This window comes from Macaca nemestrina, chromosome 4 (assembly GCF_043159975.1).
Source record: "Macaca nemestrina isolate mMacNem1 chromosome 4, mMacNem.hap1, whole genome shotgun sequence".
In the NCBI taxonomy this organism is placed as follows: Eukaryota; Metazoa; Chordata; class Mammalia; order Primates; family Cercopithecidae; genus Macaca; species Macaca nemestrina.
The window spans coordinates 66,385,362-66,413,102 of NC_092128.1; the positions used below are offsets into that span (position 1 = coordinate 66,385,362).

The 27,741-nt window shown below is 37.6% G+C and overlaps 2 protein-coding genes across 8 annotated transcripts in view; one reads left to right on the plus strand and one right to left on the minus strand.

The window, feature by feature from the left end:
- Nucleotides 1-4,312, plus strand: part of LOC105475430 (glutamate metabotropic receptor 3) — a 223,519-nt gene extending 219,207 nt beyond the window's left edge. For all 3 annotated transcript variants that reach the window (XM_011730639.2, XM_071094761.1, XM_011730638.2), the window contains one exon: nucleotides 3,747-4,312. In XM_011730639.2, the coding sequence (XP_011728941.1) occupies nucleotides 3,747-3,820 (74 nt within the window). In that variant the 3' untranslated portion in view covers nucleotides 3,821-4,312. The remainder of the gene's footprint in view (nucleotides 1-3,746) is intronic.
- Nucleotides 4,313-25,037: 20,725 nt separating this feature from the next.
- The window catches only part of ELAPOR2 (endosome-lysosome associated apoptosis and autophagy regulator family member 2), a 176,300-nt gene continuing 173,596 nt past the window's right edge, over nucleotides 25,038-27,741 (minus strand). For all 5 annotated transcript variants that reach the window (XM_071094762.1, XM_024790942.2, XM_024790941.2 and 2 more), the window contains one exon: nucleotides 25,038-26,459. In XM_071094762.1, coding sequence (XP_070950863.1) covers nucleotides 26,400-26,459 — 60 coding nt within the window. In that variant the 3' untranslated portion in view covers nucleotides 25,038-26,399. The remainder of the gene's footprint in view (nucleotides 26,460-27,741) is intronic.

Consider the following 27,741-nt stretch of genomic DNA (forward strand, 5'->3'; position numbering starts at 1 on the left):
AAATAATAAAAGAGAAGCAGAAAAATACAAGTTAGAGTTCCCTTCGACAGATTAAAAAGTATTTAGGGGAAAAAGGAGTTGCAGAAAGAGTCTTGTGGGTTTTTGCTGTTGCTATTTCTTGTAAGACTTTGAATTTGTATTATCTTCCTCTTAAAGAGTTTAGACATTCTGACGTAGGTTGCTCCTTTGAATGTCCTATGAAGCGGGTAGATGAAACAAAGTTGTGCTGTTAACTTCCATAATGATGTCCATGGGGTCATAGTAGATGACTATTTTATATTAGAACTTGAGGATTTTCCATGCAGCTATCTTTTGCAGACTCTGTCCTTCTTACCTAGGCAAGAGCTACCTAATTTTCAAGAAATTAGAATGCAATAGGCAAGCCGACTATACGAGTACACTCCAAAGAATAGCATTACATCAAGTTCCATAAGAGAACAGGGAACATCAGAGTAGGTTTCAGATACAAACTTAAGAGGGGGTATTTGAATCCCAGGCCTTAGTTCTAGACTTATCCCTGTGACACATTATTCCTCTTCAATCGCTAAAATTGCATTTTTATCCTGCACAGAAATAATACAACTTGATCCTGGAAAAGATAAAGAGATTAGTTAAAATGTCAAAGGCAGCATGCCTGAATGGGGAGCTCACAACCTGAGTCAGTTCTCTTGGCAAGGGTAGTTGACAGTCATTGTCACAATGTGGCTTGAGAAGCACAAGCCCACCTGTCTCAAAATAAGACTGCCCATAGGCTTCACGTTTGCCGGTCATTTCTTTAGTTTAAAAGATTATTTCCTTCTTGAAACTTCCATTGGTTTCCTGAATCTTTGAAATGCAAACATTTATATGATCATTCAGGAAATATTTATAGACAGTCTATTCCATGACCAGCACTAGGGATAGAATAATGAAACAGATAAGTAAAACCCCTGCATATTTTCTAGTTAAGGGTATAGGATGATACACCAAAAATAATAATAAGCAAGAAAAAACTCAGGCAACAACAACTGGGCTGGGCTGAGTTTCAAAACTGGGTGATGTGACAGTAACTGCTTGGCTATTATTTTAAATTAAGTGGGCTGACGACTACCTTTCTGAGGTAACATTTCAGATGTGGATGACAAGGAGGAGCCAGACATGAGTAGATCAGAGGGAAGAGCATTCCTAGAGAGGCAAAGGCTACTGTAAGGGCAGAAAGTTGAGAAACAGACTTGCTGTGTTTGAGAACAAAAGCAAAAAGAAGGAAAGAAAATTTGGAATGAGGTGAACCCCAAAAGAGAGACATGGTCCAAATTATGATGGGATTTATAAGCCAGAGTAAAGAGTTAGAGCACACAGGGAAGCCATTGGAAGTGCATATATAGGTGACTTATATTTTAAAATACTCTCACTGCTGTATAGAGAATATACTGCAAAAAAGCAAAAGTGGAAACAGACAGGCCAGTGGTGCAGCTCTTGCAGTGATCAGGAGAAACATCATGGTGGGTTGCCCAGGGTGGTAGATGCAAAGAGATCTAGTTAGACATAAATCTAGAGTTGATTGAAACTGATGATAGGTTTGACATGGGGCAGGGTTGAAACAAAAAGGAATGAAACATACATTTTAGATTTTTGGTTTGGGCAATTGGCCAGATGGCAAAACCATTCACTGAGGAAAGGAAAGCTAAATGGAGACAGGTTAGAGAATCAAGAGTTCAGCTTTGGCCACTGATTTTGAAGTGGCTTTTAAACATCCACATGAAGATGTCAATTAGGCAGTTGGATACCAAAGGCTGCAGAAAAAGCACATATTGAATGACCTAGAGTGCTCTCCTAGGTTTCCAGTAACCTATTTTGAATCTCACTTTGCCTTGCCCTTTCTCTTACCTTACCTACATTTGATGAAGCTGGAATTAGATACAATATATGGAAATAATTTTTCCAATTAAAGTATTTATAAACAATAAAGCGCTCACATTTGGAGTTATGATTATGATCGCTTTCCATCAAGTATTTATCTGGCACATACTGTGTTAACAATTTCTTCATTGTAGAGCTTTTAATGGGCTCATATTGTAAAGAAAATTGAACCTGATCCTAATAAGATGAAAAAATATCTCCAAAAGAGTTAGCATGTCGCATGACTCCAGTGTAACTTGAGGTAGCCATACAAACTTGACTTCATAGATTTTCTTACATACCTAGCCAAGTAATCAACATAAAATTGAGGGGCTATAGATTCCCTAGTGGTGGACCTGCTGATAGACTTCGGTGCCCCAAGTATAGTGAATGCTCCCCCACTGAATGCCATATAATCTCATATTTCATAAATAGTTGCTCCTGTTTAAGGAAATTAATAGGGATTTTGCCTAGGTAAAATGAAAATGTATGGGTCAATTATATATCCACTATCAAGCATGGACATTCAAACATGAAGCCAGTTTATCTGCATGTTAACTTTGAGATATGTTCTTAAAGAATGGGACAGATGGCTGGTCACTTTGATCTGAGCTGTGATCAAGTACCCCAGAGGATCAGCTCCTACTGGTCAGAGTAAATACAAATAGACAGGCCAAGGGGTTGTATGACAGAGATCTTAAATGTAATGGAACACCATCTCTTCAACCTATTCTCTTGGCTACATGGTTTCATTTCATGGAGAATGGGGCTCCTTGATTTTGTTCACATTCACTGCAAAGAAAAAGCATTAAGGGTGAAATATATATAACTTATCTGTACCTAGACTTCTCATGAAATAAAACTTTACCAAAAACAAGTTAATAGCTAAGAATTATATCTAGGAAAACTGAGTGCCATAAAAAGAATGAATATAAATCCATACTATATAATATGGCTAGGAAGTACTGTAGTTTCCTATGACTGGCATAAGGAATTAGCACAAACTGTGTGTCTTAAAACAATACAAATTTATTCTCTCACAGTTATAGAGGCTACAAGTGTGAAAGGAAAGCATCATCAGGGCCATACCATAACACTGTTGTCACTACTTGTCATTAACAAGGGCACCATCCATTTGGAATATCTTTTCTGAGACCTGTTATGAAATTGAAGCTCTTAGCAACCCAGCCCTTACTAGTGTTTTTACCGAAGTTATCCACTTGAACAATGAAAATATATCAAACCATTCTCTAAGGCAGTGGAGTTCATAGATGACTCACGGACTATATAAGGCTCATCCCTGTATAGACAGAACAAAACTAATTAAGGTACTGAAAACGGTAAATAATTTAGTAACCTATAAAAATTACAGTGAGCTTTTGATTTTGCACATTGTATTTTAACCAGTTTATAGATTACCAAAGCTAATTTTCAACCTGCAAGTGACTTCCTTCAACAATGATTATATTTATAAATTCTCCGCCAAGAGGTATGTTCCAGGTTGCAAACTAATTTTGAGCAGAACATATTTAGAAATTGACCTACAAGAGCATTTTAACAATTTAGCATTTTCCAAAGCTAAATTAAAATGAGTTTTTAATTTAATTTTATTTTTTCACATTTTTTATTTCCATGGGTTTTTGGGGAATCGATGGTATTTGGTTACATGAATAAGTTCTTTAGTGGTGATCTGTGATATTTTGGTGCACCCATCACCTGGGTAGTATACACTGAACCCCAATTCGTAGTCTTCTATCCCTCACCTCTTTCCCACCCTTTCCCCCGAGTCCCCAAAGTCCGTTGTATCCTTCATGCTACAACTTTTGTGTCCCACTTGACTAACTTTTCTGTCCCACTTTGTTTTCCAGCCTCTGCAAGCATGTATGTGCCAACGGTGTGCAATGGGCGGGAAGTCCTCGACTCCACCACCTCATCTCTGTGATTGTGAATTGCAGTTCAGTTCTTGTGTTTTTAGACTGTTAGACAAAAGTGCTCATGTGCAGCTCCAGAATATGGAAACAGAGCAAGAGAACAACCCTAGTACCTTTTTTTAGAAACAGTACGATAAATTATTTTTGAGGACTGTATATAGTGATGTGCTAGAACTTTCTAGGCTGATTCTAGTGCCCCTATTATTAACAATTCCCCCAGAACATGGAAATAACCATTGTTTACAGAGCTGAGCATTGGTGACAGGGTCTGACAGGGTCAGTCTACTAAAAAAAAAAAAAAAAAAAAAAAAATACGGTGGCAATATTACGTAACTTTTTTTCCTATGAAGTTTTTTGTAGGTCCTTGTTGTAACTAATTTAGGATGAGTTTCTATGTTGTATATTAAAGTTACATTATGTGTAACATTGATTTTCTCAGCACAAAATAAAAAGCATCTGTATTAATGTAAAGATACTGAGAATAAAACCTTCAAGGTTTTCCAGCATGGTGGATAATGGTTTGTTCTTTTTGAATAACTCAAGGTAATTTGAATGACTTCAAGTCATTTCCACATTTAATTTTAGAAGAAACTGTCTGACTGTGCTTTTGTTCACATCTATACATACTTCAAACTCAAGTTGTTACCCTGCTGAAGAGTTGTGAGCAGGGTCAGACTTCTCTATGGTCCACAATGATCAGAAATTGACTGGTAGAAACACCATATATATTAGACCATTTCAGCAACAATACACATTTTGATCTTCTAAAGCCATATCTGTGGGGCAGCCGAGAATTGCCCAGATAGAGATATGAGACAACAAGAGAGTTGCTATGTTCAGAATATAGAGACTGTGGCTGCCAGGGAAGATTTGATGGCTCTCATTTCCCAAAACAACCTTAATTACTATGAAATTGGCAGAGTATCTCCTCATTCCATTAGAAAATCACTCTCACCATTCACTGCTGAATGAGGCAATAAAATGCAGGATATCTTATTTTCCAGTTTTTCAGTAGCCATGCTCAGGCACATTGGCTTGTTACTAGAATATTTTACTAACCTAAGTAAGGGAGTGAACAGGGAAAACATGGATAAGCTAAAACTGGCTTATTCTTACTAAATCGTGTCCTATTTTTATCAACCTTTTACTCACAAATCATTTATGAATGTAGGAAAATTTGCTGAGAATCTATGTGTCAGATCCTATGCCAGGGGCCATGGCTAGGGAGTGCTTTAGTTTCCTATGGGTAGTATAAGGAATTAGCACAAACTGGGTGTCTTAAAACAAGAGAAATTTATTCTTGCACAGTTACGGAGGCTGAAAGTCTGAAAGGAAAGTGTCAGCATCAGCAGGGTCACACTCTCTGAGAGGCTCTAGTGGAGAATTCGTTCCATGCCTCTTCTAGTTTCTGGTGGTTGCTGGCTTCCTTGGTTTGTGGCCACATCACTCCAATCTCTGCCTCCATCATCACATCATCTTCTCCTCTGTGTCAGTTTTGTCCCCCGTGTGTCTTACAAGGACACTAGTCATTTGATTCAGGGCCAATCTAGGTAGATACTATAGGATGAGTTCATCTCAGGATACTTAATTATATCTGCACAGGCCCTTTTTTCAAGTAAATTAACATTCTCAAGTTCCAGGGATTAAGATGTGGACATATCCTTTTAGGGGCCACTTTTTATCCCACAACAGAAAAAAAATGAGTAAGTTGTAGTGCCTGTCTCTAAGAAGCTTAAAGACTGGAAAATATTATGATGAGAGGACGTTTGTGACCCAAAGAAGACAGTGAGAGGAAAGATGAGGAGAATTAGGATATGAAGTATCCACAGGCTAAACAGTCAAGGCCTGAATAATCAAACATAATTATACTATTTTAAAATGCCTGAAAATAAGTAACAGGTACACAAAAAGCCAACAGGACTGGCTTTGGAGGAAATAAAGGAGTCAGATGTAGAAATTTTTCTCTTTCTTCTGGATGCATTTGAATCAGCAACCTAATCAAGCAATCCAAAACTCACCAGATGCTCAAAACAATAGTGTTCACCAGTGTCTAATTTCCATATTCAAATAAGAACCTGGAATCTGGGGAGGGGGGCTTAGACTGGATAATAGATTCAACAGCACTAAATGACAAAAATGAATTCTGCTGTGACTGAAACTGACAGGAGTGCTAGATAAGTGTGTTAAGAATGAGCATCTGCTCAGGATAAAGGCTGAGGCAAGGCTGATGGGAGAGAAAATAAACTCAGTCCTCTGATGGAATGTGACAGTCTGAAGAAGGCAATATCAGATGGGTTGTTCAGAGACATGGCTGATGCCTCAGACAATCAAACTGATTATGTATCTTTTCAAACAAGACAATTAGGTTTGTATATAAGTCTTCAGAAAACTCTGTTTTTGAGGGGGCAGGGTTTTGATCTATGCACACTATATTTCATGCCCTGAAAATATAATTTCATGCATTAACTGACAGTTCTTGTCATTTTCCTTTGCCTTGCCACAAGCTTTATTTCCAACTGGAAGTGCATCATCTAACATGTGATCTTTGGAAATATTTTTCAAAATATTCAACATATGTACGAAAAATAGCAGCTATGAAATCTTTTACATAAGCCATTTCAAGCAAATAGGTTTTTGGTTGATTTTTTTGCTCCAGTAACATTTCATCAGTTCACAATATAAAACTGGTTGAGCCAGTCCATCTTTGCAAAAAACTTCCTGAGTTTAAGAAACCCAAGCAAAATGATATATCCCACTCATTAAAAAAAATATCAAGGTGACATCAGCAATATGGCAGAATAGGAAGCTCCTGCCTCTCCCTCTACCCACGAATCCACCAAAAAAAAAAAAAAATCATCTATTCACAGATCAATTCCCACTGAGAGAAAGTTAGATACCAGTTGAGAGACTCCTACCCACCAGGCAACTGAGAGAACACCCACATCAAACAAGTAGGAAAAGCTGAAGCACACTCAGACACAGACTCTCCCCAGGCACTGAGCCATAAAATCTTGAACGGAATCCCCAACATCCAGCTTCTCCCTGTGGAGAGGAGGATTTGGACCCACATATAACATCCTAACTCTAAGATTTTCCTTGGTTTGACACTAAATTCACCAATTTTGGGAGCAGAAGGGATTAAACATAAGAGTCTCACTAGACCACAGTGAAAAAGCATCGATGTTACTCAAGCAGGCAAGCACGTCCAATGGCTTCATGCCCTAGGAGAGGTGCAGAAAAGAGGCTTAAAAAATGTAGCCCTTTGTCTCCCTAGAAGGGACATATTCTCCCAGTGTTTACTTGGCAGCCTGACTTGTAACTAACTTGCCTCAGGGAGTTAAAGGAACAAATAGCTCACTGGCAGTCTGAGAAGCAGATCAGCATTTCTTGAGTTTTTCCCCCAGTTCACACCAGCAATAACTCCAGGTCTATTAATCTATCCTGGAAGGAATTTGTTCATACACTGAGCACCCCAACTTTTACAGCTTTCACCCAAGGGACTGCATCCTAAACCTTCCAGCTCTGGGAGCAGAGCGGACTGGCTTACATGTCTCTGTGGACCACAGGAAAAGGGCAGTGTTTTATAAAAGTATGCAAGCATTTCCAGAGCCTTGGTCCCACAGGAGCAGTGCAGAAAATGGGGCTGAAATGCAGCCCTGTTTCTCTCAAGAAGGAGTTTATAGCATACTTTTCCAGTGGCTACTTGGCAGCTTGGCTTCCAACTAACTTGCATCAGGGAGTTAAGGAGGCAGATAAATATTAACCCATCACCAGACTGAGAAGAACACTGGCTCTTCTGGAGCCTTCTCTCCAAGTTCACCACTGTGATAACTCCAGTTCTATTAATTTTTCCTGGAAGGAGCTTGTCCATACATTGAGTGTCCCACTTTTATAGCTTCTATCCAAGGTACTGCATCCTAAACATCTTACCTCTGGGAACAGAGGGTACTAAGTACATGTGAGTCTACCTAGACCAAAGAAAAAACTGGCATTTTATATATATGTGTAAGCACTTACGGGGGCTTCATTCCCTAGAAGCAATGCAGAGAAGAGGTTCTAAACATGCAGGTCTTTGTTTCTTCCTGGAAGGGGTTTATGCCTTTCATTAAGTGCCCCAGTTTTTATAGCTACCACCCAAAGGACTCCATTCTAAACCTCTTAGCTATGGAAAAAAAAGAGACCAGGCATATTCAAGATTCCATAGATCACAGAATAAAGAAGTGTTTTTAAGTGAGCATGCAAATACTTTCAGGGGCTACATCCCCTTGGAGCAATGCAGAAAAGGGTGAGAACATACAGCTTCCATTTTCTCTTCAGAAGGGGCTTATCGTACACAGTGACAGTGGTCACTTAATGGCCTGACTTCTAATGAACTTGCATTGGGGAGTTAACAGGGAAAAAAAAAACAACAGCCCTCAGCAACAACCAGAGTCAAAGCTTGAAACTTCATATGCCTTTCTTCTAGCTCACCTAGTAATAAATCCAGGTCTACTCATTCTTCTTGGAAGGAGTTTGGTCATGCACCAAGTGCCACAACTTCTATATCCCACTCAAGTGACTGTCTCCTTAATGATCCAGCTCTAGGAGCCAATGGGGCTTTGCATTTATGAGTGGTCCTAGACCACAGAAAAGAAAATGGTCAATATACAATGGGCCCACTCTCAGCAGCGATCTCCCCAGAATCAGAGAGTGCAGCCTGAATACAAGTTCAAGCATTTGCCACAGATCCTCTCCCTGGCTTACTGCAGAAAGAGTGGGAGATAAATACCCATGCCCAGTCACAGTGAAGAGAGAAAAAACTGGAACATATATTCAAATTCAACACCCCAACCTTTCCAGCTACATCTAGGGAGTCTGGATTCTAACTTACTTGTCTCAGAGTACTGACAGGATATGACACATCCTAAGCTCCAGGGGCCACCAAAAACAGAAATAGCAGTCTGGACAAACACATAGATTTGAGAGGTAACTTAATATATCTAGCTAGATGGACTGGTGAGGTACTTCTACAAGAAGCCAATTTGACAAGACTTGGAGAGGTAGTTGTTTTATCTCATGTACAGATACCAACACAGAGGGTCAAAAAAAAAAAAAAAAAGTAAAGGTGAATATATCCTAAATAAAAGAAAAGATACATCTGAAACTGACCCAAGTGAAGTGGAGCTATGTGATTTACCCACAGAGAGAATTCAAAATAATGGTCATAAATATGCTCATTAATGACAGGAGAACAATGCAAGAACAAACTGAGAATTTCAACAAACAGATAGAAAATATTAAAAATTACCAAACAGGGGTCCTGGAGCAAAATGGCCAAATAGAAACAGCTCCAGCCTCCAGCTCCCAGTGCAAGCGACACAGAAGATGGGTTATTTCTGCATTTTCAACTGAGGTACAGGGTTCATCTCACTGGGGAGTACCGGACAATCGGTGCTGGTCAGTTGGTGCAGCGCAATCAGCAAGAGCTGAAGCAGGGCGAGGCATCGCCTCACCTGGGAAGTGCAAGGGGGGAGGGAATCCCTTTTCCTAGCCAAGGGAATCTGAGACACACAATACCTGGAAAATCGGGTAACTCCCACCCTAATACTGTGCTTTACCAAGGCTCTTAGTAAACGGCACACCAGGAGATTATATCCCACACCTGGCTGGCAGGGTCCCATACCTATGGAGCCTCTCTCACTGCTAGCATGGCAGTCTGAGATCTAACTGCAAGGCAGCAGCTAGGCTGGGGGAGGGTTGCCTGCCATTGCTGAGGCTTCAGTAAACAAAGCCACAGGGAAGCTCGAACTGGGTGGAGCTCACAGCAGCTCAAGGAGGCCTGCCTGTCTCTGTAGACTCCACCTCTGGGGATGGGACAAAGCTAAACAAAAAGCAGCAGAAACCTCTGCAGATGTAAAAGACACTGACAGCTTTGAAGAGAGCAGAGGATCTCCCAACATGGAGGTTGAGATCTGAGAATGGATGGACTGCCTGCTCAAGTGGGTCCCTGACCCCTGAGTAGCCTAACTGGGAGACATCCCCCACTAGCTGCAGACCAACACCCCCCCACCTCACATGGCGGGGTACATCCCTGAGACGAAGCTTCCAGAGCAAGAATCAGACAGGAACACTCACTGTTCAGCAATATTCAATCTTCTGCAGCCTCCACAGCTGATACCCAGGCAAACAGCGTCTGGAGTGGACCTCAAGCAATCTCCAACAGACCTACAGCTGAGGGTCCTGACTGTTAGAAGGAAAACTAACAAACAGTAAGGACACATGCACCAAAACCCCATCAGTATGTCACCAGCATCAAAGACCAAAGACAGATAAAACCACAAAGATGGGGAAAAAGCAGGGCAGAAAAGCTGGAAATTCAAAAAATAAGAGTGCATCTCCTCCTCCAAAGGAACGCAGCTCATCGCCAGCAATGGATCAAAGCTGGATGGAGAATGACTTTGACGAGTTCAGAGAAGAAGGCTTCAGTACATCAAACTTCTCAGAGCTAAAGGAGGAACTACGTACACAGCACAAAGAAACTAAAAATCTTGAAAAAAAAAAAGGAAGAATGGATAACTAGAATAATCAATGCAGAGAAGGCCATAAATGAACTGACAGAGATAAAAACCATGGCACAAGAAATACGTGACAAATGCACAAGCTTCAGTAACCGACTCAATCAACTGGAAGAAACAGTATCAGCGATTGAAGATCAAATGAATGAAATGAAGTGAGAAGAGAAGTCTAGAGAAAAAAGAGGAAAAAGAAATGAACAAAGTCTCCAAGAAGTATAGGATTATGTGAAAAGACCAAATCTACATCTGACTGGGGTGCCTGAAAGTGAGGGGGAAAATGGAACCAAGTTGGAAAACACTCTTCAGGATATCATCCAGGAGAACTTCCCCAACCTAGTAAGGCAGGTCAACATTCAAATTCAGGAAATACGGAGAATGCCACACAGATACTCCTCGAGAAGAGCAACTCCCAAGACACATTAATTGTCAGATTCACCAAAGTTGAAATGAAGGAAAAAATGTTAAGGGCAGCCAGAGAAAAAGGTTGGGTTACCCACAAAGGGAACCCCATCAGACTAACAGCAGATCTCTCGGCAGAAACTCTACAAACCAGAAGAGAGTGCGGGCCAATATTCAACATTCTTAAAGAAAAGAATTTTCAACCCAGAATTTCATATCCAGCCAAACTAAGTTTCATAAGTGAAGGAGAAATAAAATCCTTTACAGACAAGCAAAGGCTTAGAGATTTTGTCACCACCAGGCCTGCCAGGAAGAGACCCTAAAGGAAGCACTAAACATCGAAAGGAACAACCAGTTCCAGCCATTGTAACAACATGCCAAAATGTAAAGACCATCGATGCTAGGAAGAAACTGCATCAACTAATGAGCAAAATAACCAACGAATATCACAATGACAGGATCAAGTTCACACATAACAATATTAACCTTAAATGTAAATGGACTAAATGGTCCAATTAAAAGACACAGACTGGCAAATTGGATGAAGAGTCAAGACCCATCAGTTTGCTGTATTCTGGAGACCCATCTCACATGCAGAGACACACATAGGCTCAAAATAAAGGGATGGAGGAAGATCTACCAAGCAAATGGAGGACATAAAAAAGCAGGAGTTGCAATCCTACTCTCTGACAAAACAGACTTTAAACCATCAAAGATCAAAAGAGACAAAGAAGGCCATTACATAATGGTAAAGGGATCAATTCATCAGGAAGAGCTAACTATCCTAAATATATATGCACCCAACACAGGAGCACCCAGATTCATAAAGCAAGTCCTTAGAGACTTACAAAGAGACTTAGACTCCCATACAATAATAACGAGAGACTTCAACACCCCACTGTCAACATTAGAGAGATCAATGAGACAGAAAGTTAACAAGGATATCCAGGAATTGAACTCAACTCTGCACCAAGCGGACCTAATAGACATCTACAGAACTCTCCACCACAAATCAACAGAATAGACATTCTTCTCAGCACCACATCACACTTATTCCAAAATTGACCACATAGCTGGAAGTAAAGCACTCCTCAGCAAATGTACAAGAACAGAAATTATAACAAACTCTCTCTCAGACTACAGTGCAATCAAACTAGAACTCAGGACTAAGAAACTCAAACAAAACCGCTCAATTACATGGAAACTGAACAACCTGCTCCTGAATGACTACTGGGTACATAACGAAATGAAGGCAGAAATAAAGATGTTCTTTGAAACCAATGAGAACAAAGATACAACATACCAGAATCTTTGGGACATATTTAAAGCAGTGCGTAGAGGGAAATTTATAGCACTAAATGCCCACAAGAGAAAGCTGGAAAGATCCAAAATTGACATCCTAACATCACAATTAAAAGAACTAGAGAAGCAAGAGCAAACACATTCGAAAGCTAGCAGAAGGCAAGAAATAACTAAGATCAGAGCAGAACTGAAGGAGATAGAGACACAAAAATCCCTCCAAAAAATCAATGAATCCAGGAGCTGGTTTTTTGAAAAGATCAACAAAATTGATAGACTGCTAGCAAGACTTATAAAGAAGAAAAGAGAGAAGAATCAAATAGATGCAATAAAAAATGATAAAGGGGATATCACCACCGACCCCACAGAAATACAAACTACCATCAGAGAATACTATAAACACCTCTACACAAATAAACTAGAAAACCTAGAAGAAATGGATAATTTCCTGGACACTTACACTCTCCCAAGACTAAACCAGGAAGAACTTGAATCCCTGAATAGACCAATAGCAGGCTCTGAAATTGAGGCAATAATTAATGGCCTACCAACCAAAAAAAGTCCAGGACCAGACGGATTCACAGCCGAATTCTACCAGAGGTACAAGGAGGAGTTGGTACCATTCCTTCTGAAACTATTCCAATCAATAGAAAAAGAGGGAATCCTCCATAACTCATTTTATGAGGCCAACATCATCCTGATACCAAAGCCTGGCAGAGACACAACAATAAAAGAGCATTTTAGACCAATCTCCCTGATGAACATCGATGCAAAAATCCTCAATAAAATACTGGCAAACCGAATCCAGCAGCACATCAAAAAGCTTATCCATCATGATCAAGTGGGCTTCATCCCTGGGATGCAAGGCTGGTTCAACATACGCAAATCCATAAATGTAATCCAGCATATGAACAGAACCAAAGACAAAAACCACATGATTATCTCAATAGATGCAGAAAAGGCCTTTGACAAAATTTAACCGCCCTTCATGCTAAAAACTCTCAATAAATTCAGTATTGATGGAACGTATCTCAAAATAATAAGAGTTATTTATGACAAACCCACAGCCAATATCATACTGAATGGGCAAAAACTGGAAGCATTCCCTTTGAAAACTGGCACAAGACAGGGATGCCCTCTCTCACCACTCCTATTCAACATAGTGTTGGAAGTTCTGGCTAGGGCAATTAGGCAAGAGAAAGAAATCAAGGGTATTCAGTTAGGAAAGAAGTTGTCAAATTGTCCCTGTTTGCAGATGACATGATTGTATATTTAGAAAACCCCATCATCTCAGCCCAAAATCTCCTTAAGCTCATAAGCAACTTCAGTAAACTCGCAGGATACAAAATCAATGTGCAAAAATCACAAGCATTCTTATACACCAGTAACAGACAAACAGAGAGCCAAATCATGAATGAACTTCCATTCACAATTGCTTCAAAGAGAATAAAATACCTAGGAATCCAACTTACAAGGGATGTAAAGGACGTCTTCAAGGAGAACTACAAACCATTGCTCAGTGAAATAAAAGAGGACACAAACAAATGGAAGAACATACCATGCTCATGGATAGGAAGAATCAATATTGTGAAAATGGCCATACTACCCAAAGTAATTTATAGATTCAATGCCATCCCCATCAAGCTACCAATGAGTTTCTTCACAGTATTGGAAAAAACTGCTTTAAAGTTCATAAGGAACCAAAAAAGAACCCGCATTGCCAAGACGATCCTAAGTCAAAAGAACAAAACTGGAGGCATCATGCTACCTGACTTCAAACTATCCTACAAGGCTACAGTAACCAAAACAGCATGGTACTGGTACCAAAACAGAGATATAGACCAAAGGAACAGAACAGAGCCCTCAGAAATAATACCACACATCTACAGCCATCTGATCTTTGACCAACCTCACAAAAACAAGAAATGGGGAAAGGATTCCCTATTTAATAAATGGTGCTGGGAAAATTGGCTAGCCATAAGTAGAAAGCTGAAACTGGATCCTTTCCTTACTCCTTATACGAAAATTAATTCAAGATGGATTAGAGACTTAAATGTTAGACCTAAAGCCATAAAAACCCTTGAAGAAAACCTAGGTAATACCATTCAGGATATAGGCATAGGCAAGGACTTAGTGTCTAAAACACCAAAAGCAATGGCAACAAAAGCCAAAATTGACAAATGGGATCTAATTAAACTAAAGAGCTTCTGCACAGCAAAAGAAACTACCATCAGAGTGAACAGGCAACCTACAGAATGGGTGAAAATTTTTGCAATCTACTCATCTGACAAAGGGCTAATATCCAGAACCTACAAAGAACTTAAACAAATTTACAAGAAAAAAACAAACAACCCCATCAAAAAGTGGGCAAAGGATATGAACAGACGTTTCTCAAAAGAGGACATGCAAGTAGCCAAGAGACACACGAAAAAATGCTCGTCATCACTGGCCATCAGAGAAATGCAAATCAAAACCACAATGAGATACCATCTCACGCCAGTTAGAATGGCAGTCATTAAAAAGTCAGGAAACAGCAGGTGCTGGAGAGGATGTGGAGAAATAGAAACTCTTTTACACTGTTGGTGGGATTGTAAACTAGTTCAACCATTGTGGAAAACAGTATGGTGATTCCTCAGGGATCTAGAACTAGAAATACCATATAACCCAGCCATCCCATTTCTGGGTATATACCCAAAGGATTATAAATCATGCTGCTATAAAGACACATGAACACATATGTTTATGGCGGCACTATTCACAATAGCAAAGACTTGGAATCAACCCAAATGTCCATCAGTGACAGACTGGATTAAGAAAATGTGGCACATATACACCATGGAATACTATGCAGCCATAAAAAAGGATGAGTTTGTGTCCTTTGTAGGGTCATGGATGCAGCTAGGAACCATCATTCTCAGCAAACTATCACAAGAACAGAAGACCAAACACCGCATGTTCTCACTCATAGGTGGGAATTGAACAATGAGATCACTTGGACTCGGGAAGGGGAACATCACACACCGGGGCCTATTATGGGGAGGGGGGCGGGGGGAGGGATGGCACTGGGAGTCATACCTGAAGTAAATGACGAGTTGATGGGTGCTGACGAGTTGATGGGTGCAATACACCAACATGGCACAAGTATACATATGTAACAAACCTGCACATTGTGCACATGTACCCTAGAACTTAAAGTATAATAAAAAAAAATTATCAAACAGAAATCATAATTGCTGAGGAATACTACAGCTGAATTGAAAAAATTCAATAGAGGGATTCCATAGCAAAATAGATCAAGCAGAAGAAAGGATCAGCGAGAACTTGCACAATCTGAGGAGCAAAAAGAAAAAAATAAAATTAAAAAGAGTGAGGATAGGTTAAGAGACTATGGGGACACCATCAAGTGTAAGAACTTGCAGATTAATGGTGTACCCAAAGGAGAAGAGACAGAGAAAGGGAAAGAAAACATATTCAAAGAAATAATGGGAGAAAACTTCCCAAGCCTGGGAAAACAAATAGAAATATAGATCCAGTAAGTCCAAAGGATACCAAATAAACTAATCCAAAGAAACCCACACTGAGACACATCATAATCAAAAGTTGAACACAATATATTTTAAAATAACTTTAAACGTATAATTGGATTATGTGTGACTAAAAGGGTAAATGCTTGAGGGGGTGGATACCCCATTCTCCATGATGTGCTTATTTTACATTTCATGCCTATATCAAAACATCTCATATACCCCATAAATATATATATCTACTATGTACTCACAAAAATTAAAAATAAAATAAAAGTTAAAGACAAAAAGAGTGCTGAAAGCAGCAAAGGGAAAGTGATTTGTTACATACAAGGGAACCTCCTCCAGATTATCAGGGGATTTTTTTAGCACAAATCTTGCAGACCAGAATGGAGTAGAATGATATTCAAAATGCTGGAAAAAAATTTCAAAAATACACTACTCAGCAATCTTATCTTTCAAAAATGACAGGGTGATAAAGACTTTCTAAGACAAACAAAAGTTAAGAGTTTCTCACAATTAGAACTACCTTACAAGAAATGCTAATAGGAGTTCTCCCAGGTGAAGGAAGAGGATGTTAATTAGTAACATGAAAAAAATATGAAAGTATAAAACTCATTGGTAAAGATAAGTCCATTGTAAAATTCAAAACCCTCTAATATGGTAATAATGGTGGGTAAACTATTATATCTCTAGTACAAAAATTAAAAGGCAAAACTATTAAAAATAACTAAAGCCACAATAATTTGTTAAAGATAAAAACTATTTTTAAAAATACAATTTATTATATCAAAAGCATGAAAGTTGGTAGAAGGGGAAGTAAAAGTGTATACAATCAAATTTATATTTTATCAGCTTAAAATACACCATTATAAGATGTTTTATAAAATTCTCAGGGTAACCACAAAGCAAAAGTCTCTAATACATACACAAAGCCAAAAGAAAGGATGAAAAGCATACCATTATAAAAGTCCTCAAATCACAAAGGAATAAAGTAATAGATGATGAAAGGAACAAAGAACCTACAAAACAATGAACAAAATGGTAGTAGTAAGTTGTTATCTATCAGTAATTACTTTGAATGGAAATGGATTAAATTCTCCAATAAAAAGGCATAGAGTGGCTGAATGGATTAAAAAAAATAAGACCCAAGTATATGCTGCCCACAAGAAACTCACTTCACCTTAAAAGAATATTCATAAATTGAAAATGAAGGAATGGAAAAAGATATTCCAAATAAATGGAAACAAAAAGAGAGCAGTGGTAGCTATACTTATTTCAGACAAAATGAACTTTAGGCTAAAAATTGGAAAAAGAGACAAAGAAGGTCATTATATAGTGATGAAGGTGTAAATTCATCAAGAGGATATAACAATTATATATGTACCCAACATCAGAGCACCTAAAAAAAAATACATATATATGTATAAAAATATATATGTATATTTTTATACAATATATGTATAAAAAATACATATGTGTGTGTGTGTGTGTGTATATATATATATAAAAAGCAAACATTAAGAGATCTAAAGGTAAATACAGATTGCAACAGAGTAATAGTAGGAGATGTCAATACCACACTTTCAACATCAAACAGGTAATCCAAAAAGAAAATCAATAAGGAAACACTGGACTTGAACTACACTTTAGACCAAATGGACTGAAAAGACATATACAAAACACTTCATCCAACAGCAACAGAATATACATTTTTACCAAGTGTACATGGAATACTGATCTTATGGGTCATATTCTAGGTTAGATCATATATATTAGGCCAAAAAATGTGTCTTGACAAAAGATACTTCAAGTATCTTTTCTGACTAAAATAGTATGAAACTAACAATCAATAACAGGAAGAATAACAGAAATGCAACAAATAAGTAGAAGTTAAACAATATGCTCCTGAACAACTATTGGGTCAAAGAAGCATTTAAAAGGGAAATTAAAAAATACCTTGAGGCCCAACGCAGTGGCTCATGCCTATAATCCTAGCACTTTGGGAGGCCAAGGCAGGCGGATAGCTTGAGCTCAGGAGTTCGAGACCAGCCTGGGCAACGTGGTGAAACCCCGTGTCTACAAAAAATACAAAAACAGCTGGGTGTGGTGGTGTGCATCTGTGGTCCCAGCTACTTGGGAGGCTGAGGTGAGAGGATTGCTTGAGCCCAGGGAGTGGGGTCGTAGTGAGCTAAGACTGCACCACTGAACTCCAGCCTGGATGACAGAGTGAGACTCCATCTCAAAAATAATGATAATAAGAAATAAAAATATATCTTGAGACAGACAAAAATGGAAACACAATATACCAAAACTTAAGGGATGCAGCAAAAGCAGTTCTAAGAAGGAAGTTTGTAACAATGAACACCTACATCAAAAAAGAAAAAAGATCTCAAATAAATAACCATGTTACACTTCAAGGAACTTAAAAACCAAATAAAACAAAAACCCTAAGCTCAAAGTTAGCAGAAGGAAGAAAATAACAAACATTGAGAAGAAATAAATGAAATAGAGACTAGAAAAACAGTAGAAAAAAATTTAGGAAAGCTAAACAAAATTGACAAACCCTTACTTAGGCTAAGAAAAAATAGATAAGACTCAAATAAATAAAATCAGAAATAAAAGAGGAAATCTTAAAACTGATAACACAGAATACAATGGATCTTAAGAGGCAACTATGAACAATTAGACATAAACAAATTGAACAATCTAGAGGAAATGAATAAATTCCTAGAAACATATAACCTCCCAAGACTATATCACAAAGAAATTTGAAATCCAAACAGACTAATAATGAGTAAAGAGATTTGAACCAGTAATTTAAAATCTATCATCAAAGAAAAGTCCAGAACCAGATGGTTTCACAACTGAATTCTACCAAACATTTAAGGAATTAAGTTTCAGTTATTTCTCAAACTCTTGCAAGAAAACAGAACAGGAGGGAATATTTTCAAACCCTGTACTATAAAGCCAGCATTATCCTGATACTAAAGCTGGAGAAGGACATTACAAAAAAAGAAAACTACAGGTCAATATCACTGATGAACATAGATGCAAAAATACTCCACAAAATACTATGATCAAGTAGAATTTAACCCTGGAATGCAAGAATGATTTAAAGTAGGCAAATCAATAAATGTGATTCACTATATTAACAGAATAAAGGACAAAAACCATATGATCATCTCAACATATGTTAGAAAAAATTAGAGAATTAAAAAATATTCCTCAACACAATAAAAGCCATATATGACAAACTCACAGCTAACATCATACTCAACAGTGAAAAAGTAAAAGGCTTTTTCTTTGTGATAAGGAAAAAGACAAAGATGGCCACTCTCAACACTTCTGTTCTACATAGTACTGGAAAATGCTAGTTAGAGCAATTATGAAAAAGAAAGAAAAGGCATCTCAACAGGAAAGGATGAAGTGAAAGTATCTCTATTTGCAGATGAAATGATCTTACATATAGAAAATCCTAAAAACGCCACCAAAAAAACTGTTAGAACTGATAAATGAATGCAGTGAAGTTGCAGGATACAAAATCAACTTATAAAAATCAGTAGTGTTTCTATATACTAATAATGAACTATCTAAAAAAAGAAATTAAGAAAATAATTCCATTTACAATAGCATGAAAAATGTGAAATACTTAGGAGTAAATTTAGACAAGGAAGTAAAGGATGTTCATAGTGAAAACTATAGAACATTGAAGAAAAAAATTGAAGATGGCACAAATAAATGGAAAGATATTCTGTGTTCATGGATTGTAAAAGTATTGTCAAAATGTTCATACTACCCAACGTGATTTACAGATTTGATGCAATCCTCACTAAAATTCCCATGTCATTCTTCACAGAAATAGAAAAAAAAAAAAATTCTAAAATTTGTATGAAACCACAAAAGACTATCCAAAGAAATCTTGACCAAAAAGAACAAAGTTGGAGTAATCACTCTACATGATTTCAAAATATAACACAAAACTGTAATAATGAAAATGGCAGGGTACTGGCATAAAAACAGGCACATCAGCAAACGGATTAGTATAGAGAGACTATTAACAGAAATAAAATCACACACCTCCAGTCTTTTACTTTTCAACAAAAGTGCCAAGAACACACCATGAGGAAAGGACAGTCTCTTCAACAAATGGTGTAGGGAAACCTGGATATCCCCACGCAGAAAAATGAAACTAGGCTTTTATCTCACCTCTTATACAAGAATCAACTCAAAATAGATTTAAAAAAAAAAACATAAATTTAAGACATGAAATTGTAAAACTACTAGAAGAAAGCATGGAGGGAAAGTTCCTTGACACTGGTCTGAGCAGTGATTTCTTGGATATGATCCCAAAAATATAGGCAATGAAAGTAAAAATAGATAAATTGTATTGCATCAAATTAAAAGCTTCTGCACAGCAAAGGTACAATTAATACAGTGAAGAGAAAAATCACAGATTAGAAGCAAATATTTGCAAAGTATTCATTGAATAGGGGTTAACATCCAAAATATGCAAGCAATTCAAACTACTCAAGAAGAAAATAACCCTATTAAAGAATGGACAAAGGACTTGAATAGACATTTCTCAAAAGAAGACATACAAATGGCCAATATACTCAATATCTCAAATTATAAGAGAAATGCAAATTAAAATCACAATGAAATATCACCTCACACCTGTTGGCCTGGCTATTAGCAAAAAGATGAAAGAGAAGTGTTGGTGAGGATGTGGAGAAAAGGAGAACTTTGGTAGTACTGTAAGTTAGTACAGCCATTTTAGAAAACAGTACGGAAGTTCCTCAAAAAATGAAAATTAGAAGTACCATATAATCCAGCAGTCCCACACAGGGTATATGCCTAAAGGAAATGAAATCAGTACGTCAAAGAGATATTTGCACTTCCATGTTTATTGAAGCAGTATTCACAATAGCCACAATATGTAAACAACCGAAGTGCCCATCGATGGATAAATGGATTTTTTAAATGTGATACATATGCGCGTGCACACACACACACACACACAAATGAAATACTATTCAGCCTGTTTTAAAAAATAGAAAATTCTATCATCTGTGACAACATGGATATACCTACAACATGTTAAATGAAATAAGGCAAGCAAAAAGAGACAAATACCATAGATTTCACTTATACGTGAAATCTAAAAAAGTCAAACTTATAGAAGCAGGGAGTAGAATGGTGGTCCCCACAGACTAGAGGGGGCTGAACCAGAAAGGAGAGAAGTTGGTCAACAAGTAGAAAGTTTTAGTGAGATAGGAGAAGTTCTGATGTTCTATTGCACAGCACGGTAACTATAGTATAGTTAATAATAATGTATCGTATATTTCAAAATGGGTAAAAGAGATTTTAATGATTCTCACCACCAAAAATGATAAATATTTGAGGCGATGGATAAACTAATTAGCCTGCTTTCATCATTCCACAATGTATACATGTATCAAAACATCACACTGTACCCCTTAACTATATGCAATTGCTTTGTAAGTTAACAAGAAACTTAAAAAAAATCAAAACCTTACTACATGCTTGATTTTCTATGGCATTTTTGAGTGTTTACAGCTTCTGAGGTGTTCCATTTTCCTCTCCAGTTTAAATATTAGATTTTCCAGCCTGCTCATGTTTATCACGGTAAAATAAAATGGTCCTTGTTTTTAAACTGTGAGGCCAGCTGGCTTGTAGACCACACAAAGGAGAGATTGAGAGAGTGGTTGAGAAAGGAGGTAATTTATCCAGTGTACCTTCACAGTCTTTAGTTCTGCGCTTTCTCTCAGCAATCCCCGCTTTATTCACCCACACACCATGATAGCTTTGGGCCCCAGAGCTCTTTAGTCAAGCGCTGTGAGCATGGAGAAGCCAAGAAAAGTGAGGTGCCAGGAAGATAGAACACCAGCATGGATTATAACCACAGCTCTACAAAGGCAAAGCCTATGAACAAGGCAATTATCACTCCTGCTCTGTGATAGGTTTACATGTGCATAATTCCCACTAGTTTAATGCTTTTATTTGAAAAGCAATCAAAGGTAATCTGAAATCAGTCATCTAAGATAAAGAAAACATTGCCCCTCTAAGCCAAATTTACCAATATCCACATGCATCATTAATAAGATGAAGAAAATTTCAGCAAATTAAAAGCCTTACTGGGACCATTTGTTCAAGGAAATTGATCTGTTTCTTGAAGCACCAGTCACTAAAGGAATCCTAAGTGTCTTTTGCAGCTTGATCAGTCTTAAAATAGGATTGTTGGCAAATGTATAAGGATTGAAGTGTGCCCTGACTAAATAAATGCAAACAGACGAAGAAACTCTTCAGTGCTGGGGCTGGAAAACCTATGCTAATGCTACTTTTATGCATCAACATTCCCTACTTCCATATGGTTACTTTAAATGAAACTGTATTTAAGACTGAGTATCTCCAAATTCAGTTACCTTAGCAGTGAATATTATCTAAACCCCAATGAGAAAAGGCTTTTAAATCAATCTTGCTAATTTACTTTTAACCAATTCACTGCTTTAATTTTATCCTTTGCCAATCAATATCCATAATGGAGTCCCAGAACTACAAGGACAACTCAGGAGAGTATCTGGCTTTGTATCGGGTAAGTGATTAAATCATCAAGTGCACGTGATGAGTTATTTTCTTTTTGAACAACTCTGAAGACTTGACAAATTTTTTAGGTGGTAAGCTTCCAAAGGGAAAAGAACCTGTGTGCAAACAGATTCTTCTGAATAGTGTGTGGTAGATTACAGTCATCTAAACCAGGGGTCAGCAAACTGTAACCGTTAGGCCAAATCCTAGCTCATCACCTGTTTTTGTAAGACCCGAGAGCTAAGAATGCTTTTACATTTTTAAATAGTTAGAAACACATCAAAAGATTTCATGACACATGAAATTTAAATGAAACTCAAATTTCAGTGTCCATAAATAAAGTTTTATTGGAATGCAGCCACGCCCATCCATTTACATTTTGTATGTGGTTGCTTTCATATTACAATGACAGAGTTGAGTAAATGCAATAGAGCTCACATGCCCTGCAAAGCCAAAAATATGTACTAACTGACCTTTTACAAGAAAAATGTTTGCTGGGCTCTGATCTAGACAAGTGTAATCATAATAGCGATTAATATCAATTATAAGAGTAAATATAATTCTTTTTTCAACTATTCATTCCCATCTTAAAGTTTTACTGCCTTCATTTGTGATTCTAAAAGGAACTCATGTAAAAATGTTAAATCAAAATAAGTAAAATCCAGCAAGAGAATAATCTGTAGCCAGTTACTATGAAGGTGAATTCCATTTTAGCTTTGAAGGAATGAGTCAGGTGCTGAGATTTCTAAAAGTTTACTCCCCTAAGGACTTTGTCTTTGTGGCAAACTTAGTTTAGGAGTTGGGCCTGTCAACTGCAATCATATTCATGATTACTATAAACAGATATGAGGGAGGTTTAGTTTCTCTGAAGATCAACTCTACATACTCTTAGTGTACAAAGATAAATGTGAGCAGTACACTAACTTTAAACATGGCTAATGAAGTCATCTGCCCACAGCAACCCCCAGAGAAATTTATTTCCATGAGGAAGAGAGAAATTATGTACACATTAGCCTCCCATTAGAAATGACCATGTGCCACAGGAAGTCGTTCTATTGACAGACATCAACTGAGAGTTGGCCAGATGGGTCTTGAAGAAGCAGTCAATCATGACCCACTTGGGGACCTGGAGACCCCAGATGCTAACGACTGGACCCAAGCAATTCTTCCACTTAATCCAATTTAAACAACTTTTTTTCTTTGGGAAGAAAATAAGGACAGACATCTACACAAAAATACTAAGAAATATTTTTAATCCTAGAAAGGATGTGATTACTAGTAACTAAAGAGGGGAAAAGTCAACAATAATGAAATTCAGGTTTTTTAATTCAGTGAACATATATCGAAATGCTCAATGTTGTTAAATGACATAATATAATTTATCATAGAAGACATGTTCTCATCCATTGGAAAATTGATTTAAATACGTTTTGACGAGTGCTAAGAGATGTTATAGGCAACAGTTGACTTAATGAAGTAGTTAAGGCTTCAAAATTGTGCCTTTTAGAAAAATAACAAATAACTTCTTCTACCACGTAGGGGGGAAAAGGAACAAGTGTTAATTAAAAGTCACAGAAACATGATTAATTTGTTTATTCCTTTCAACATTTCACTGAGCTTTGCAGAGGCCAGGCATAAAGCTAAAGGGAACTTTATAGCCAGGATTGGTCTAAATATTTTCCCCATAATATGTTTTCCATCATACTTCTTCAGTGCTTGAAATAAAATGACAAACCACTGGAATCCAAAGGAAAAAGCCAGCTCCTTCCCAAAGATGGGACTGTGCTGACGAAATACATTTAATATCTAAAATTAGAAATAAAATAAATAAATTCTTCAATATCAACTACATTTTCAGAGAGTTCATTAAAATTTAAGGCATTTTTGACATGTCAGAGATTTTAGTCATGTGACAGGAGAAGAAAGAAGCTACCTGGGAGCAAATCCCAATTATCTCTATGGCTTGGAACATACATATTGAACACAGTGGAAGATGAGGAGGAAGGTGACAGGTGACTGTGGAAGTTTTCTCACTCTGTCCAGTCTATACAGCTTTGCCAAAGTTCCTCTGAAAGGGTTCATTTCAAATGTATTTTCATTCTTCTGTTTAAATTTTGATCAAAATGGGGAAATGCTCATCAGCACTCTGTTGGCGGGATAAAAATGAGGAATGCCAACATAATGTCTTCTTTATAAGAACATTCAAGAAATTAAATGCAAAAAAAAAGGTTTATGCAAACTGACACCCTCCCTGAATCCTACAGCAAACAATGACAACCTCACCTATACTCATATTTGCAACAGCAGAGATATACACAAAACATTCATTCAATAACAACAGAATGGTCTAGTGTATTACCAGTCAAATAAACACAATTATTCATTTTTCTCCCATTTTCCACAAAAATAAAGACACCACCTTCAGACACAAAGTTTCAAGTCATACTTCGTTGAAATGCTTGGGGCAAATCATTTCCCTACATATGTGCCCTGCCTTTCTCAGCCAATCACAACTTTTTAAAAAAATCTTCATTAGGCCGGGCACGGTGGCTCAAGCCTATAATCCCAGCACTTTGGGAGGCCGAGACGGGTGGATCACAAGGTCAGGAGATCGAGACCATCCTGGCTAACACGGTGAAACCCCGTCTCTACTAAAAAATACAAAAAACTAGCCGGGCGAGGTGGCGGGCGCCTGTAGTCCCAGCTACTCGGGAGGCTGAGGCAGGAGAATGGCGTGAACCCGGGAGGCGGAGCTTGCAGTGAGCTGAGATCTGGCCACTGCACTCCAGCCTGGGTGACAGAGCGAGACCCCGTCTCAAAAAAAAAAAAAAAAAAAAAAAAAAAAAAAAAAAATCTTCATTAAGGTCTGTAAAGATTACTGTTTATTGGAAACAAATAAGAGCACCTTAGATTAGCAATGACCAGGAAACCCCCCTCTTTCTCAGTTTTAAATCAACTAAGGTTTACACAAAATTGGTCAAATCCAACTTCATTCATACTTCCTTCAACAAATAATATCCAAGTTGTGCTAATACCAGCAGCCTACCATAGAAAATATCACAATGATCTGGATCACTTTTGAATAAGAACAATAATTATTTCATAACTGCTTATGGAACAACCACATTCTTATTATGAATACAATTATATGTAATTTTTCAAAACTGAATTCCTGCCTTATTGGATTTTCTAAGAAAGTCATCATCCTCAAAGTCTTGCAGCAGAAAAATAACCATATAACCTCTGGTGCTTGACATAGAGCAAAAGTCCCCCTGACATTTTCTGGAGACCATGAAATTATCCCAGTATTTCATACAGTCATCTGTACTTACAGACAAACCATCTCACTTTCTTCTTCATGATTTTGCCAGTGATTTGACTGACAAGCTTTCCTATTTACTTTAATTACACTTTGAGCACTACATAAACTGTTTTAAGTTATTTGACTTCTACAATACTAGCAGCTAGTTTGCACTGACAGAGAATTAGAGCTTCTCATTACCTTTCTTACTTTTTTGTTTTTTAGTTTCCTTCAAACTTTCAGTCAAGCCCTTCTTACCAGTTCCAACAAGGATGGAATTTCAAAGGCAATTATAAATCTAGATAACCCAAGCATATGCTAACTCTTCCTAAAATTTAAATCAAGAGAAGATACCCTATGGAAAAATGAAAAATTTATTGTCTTCATTGTTCACGATTTTTTAGTAGAAAAGCTGTTTTAAGGTCAGGAAAATAAATAATGGCAAAAATACATCTTTAAAAAATTTTAATTTTCCCCAAAATATAAACAAAGAAAAAACATAAAATTGGATCATAATGCATATGCTCACATGTGCCCTCCAAATCACACTTGTTATGTAGACATTATAAAGAATAAAAGTTACCCATTAATTATATGGCATGCATCAGCAGTGCATTGGTGGGCTTAAACTTGGTTTTCAGTTACGTGTATATACAGATAAATCTCTTCCTGAGTTGAGCTTCATCTTCAGTTGAGACCCAAATCATTTGCTTTCTTTTATTTGGCAAGGTACTTGACCATGTGATAAGGCAATCAAATGTTTCAATCTCCTTCCCTTTTCGGCGGCATGGCCCTCCTCTGTGAGATCACCAATGTGACAGGTATGAGGACAGACCCTAAAATATGGTCCTGTAAAACTAGAGCAGGTTTCTTTGTTCATTAGTCTCAAGGCTACAGCACTGTCTCTTCATATATTTGGGGATCTTGAGGTTTTCAGTTGAACAGATTCAAAATGGTCTTCTTTTTCCTAAGAAAAAATATTAAAGACAAAATCAACTCACTGAAATTCTCGTAAGATTTTAGGATCTTACATGTCCTGAAGGAAAGTTCCAGAAATCATTTTAATCTATCTAGCTGCCACTTGTGATTAGGATTTTACAGTTAAAATTGGGTGGCAGATATAAAACAAGTAGCATGCCTACCCTGAAGGGCACTTTTGATGTCCAAGAGATAAGACACACAAATTCAAAATAGAAGCAAACCGTTGATTGCAATAGATACAAAAAGATGTAGCTGCGATCCCTGCAAAGAAACCACTGAGACCCTTCCTGAGGGCATACCTGACCTGAGTGCTGAAATCAGAGACCTAGCCATGCTAATTGTGGGCAAAACAGAACTGACAAACTAAATGTTTTCAAGATAATATAGGCTGAATAATAAGAAAAAGAACAGCAGAAATAAATAAGGAGAATGCCAATAAGACATTACATCAGTTGAGTTCACTAATGTTTTAGGAAAATTTTTTAGGTAGATGCCTATTAAAGATATTAAACAAGTCATCTTTGATAATAGGTCAAAAATTTCACTCAAATGTATCATTGCTGGCATTACATAAAACATTCAAAATATAGACTATTAAAATAAATTCATTTTCTTTAACGAGGAAAGGAGAAAGAAAAGGTGGGATTTCTTCTAACCTTTTATTGTATTTTTGAGACGGGGTCTCTCTCTCTCTGTCGCCTAAGCTGGAGTACAGCGGTGCAATCTCAGCTCACTGCCACCTTTGCCACCCAGGCTCAAGCAAGCATGGCTTTTCTTTCTTTCTTTCTTTCTTTCTTTTTTTTTTTTTTTTTGAGTCAGAGTTTCATTCTTGTTGCCCAGGCTGGAGTACAATGGCATGATCTTGGCTCACTGCAACCTCTGCCTCCCAGGTTCAACCAATTATCCTGCCTCAGCCTCCAGAGTAGCTGGGATTATAGATGCCCGCCACCATGCCTGGCTAATTTTTTGTATTATTAGTAGAGACAGGGTTTCACTATGTTGGCCAGGCTGGTCTCGAACTCCTGTCCTCGTGATCTACCCACCTTGGCCTCCCAAAATGCTGGGATTACAGGCATGAACCACTGTGCCTGACCACCTGACAAATTTTTATATTTGTTTGTAGAGACGACGTTTTGCCATGTTGCCCAGGCTTCTTCCAACCTATTAACTGTTAGAGAAAGCTTTCTGAAGCCTGCTGGAATGGGATAGGGAGACTATGCTAATACAGAGAATAAAAATGAAGAGAACTATGATTATTTTTTAAATAA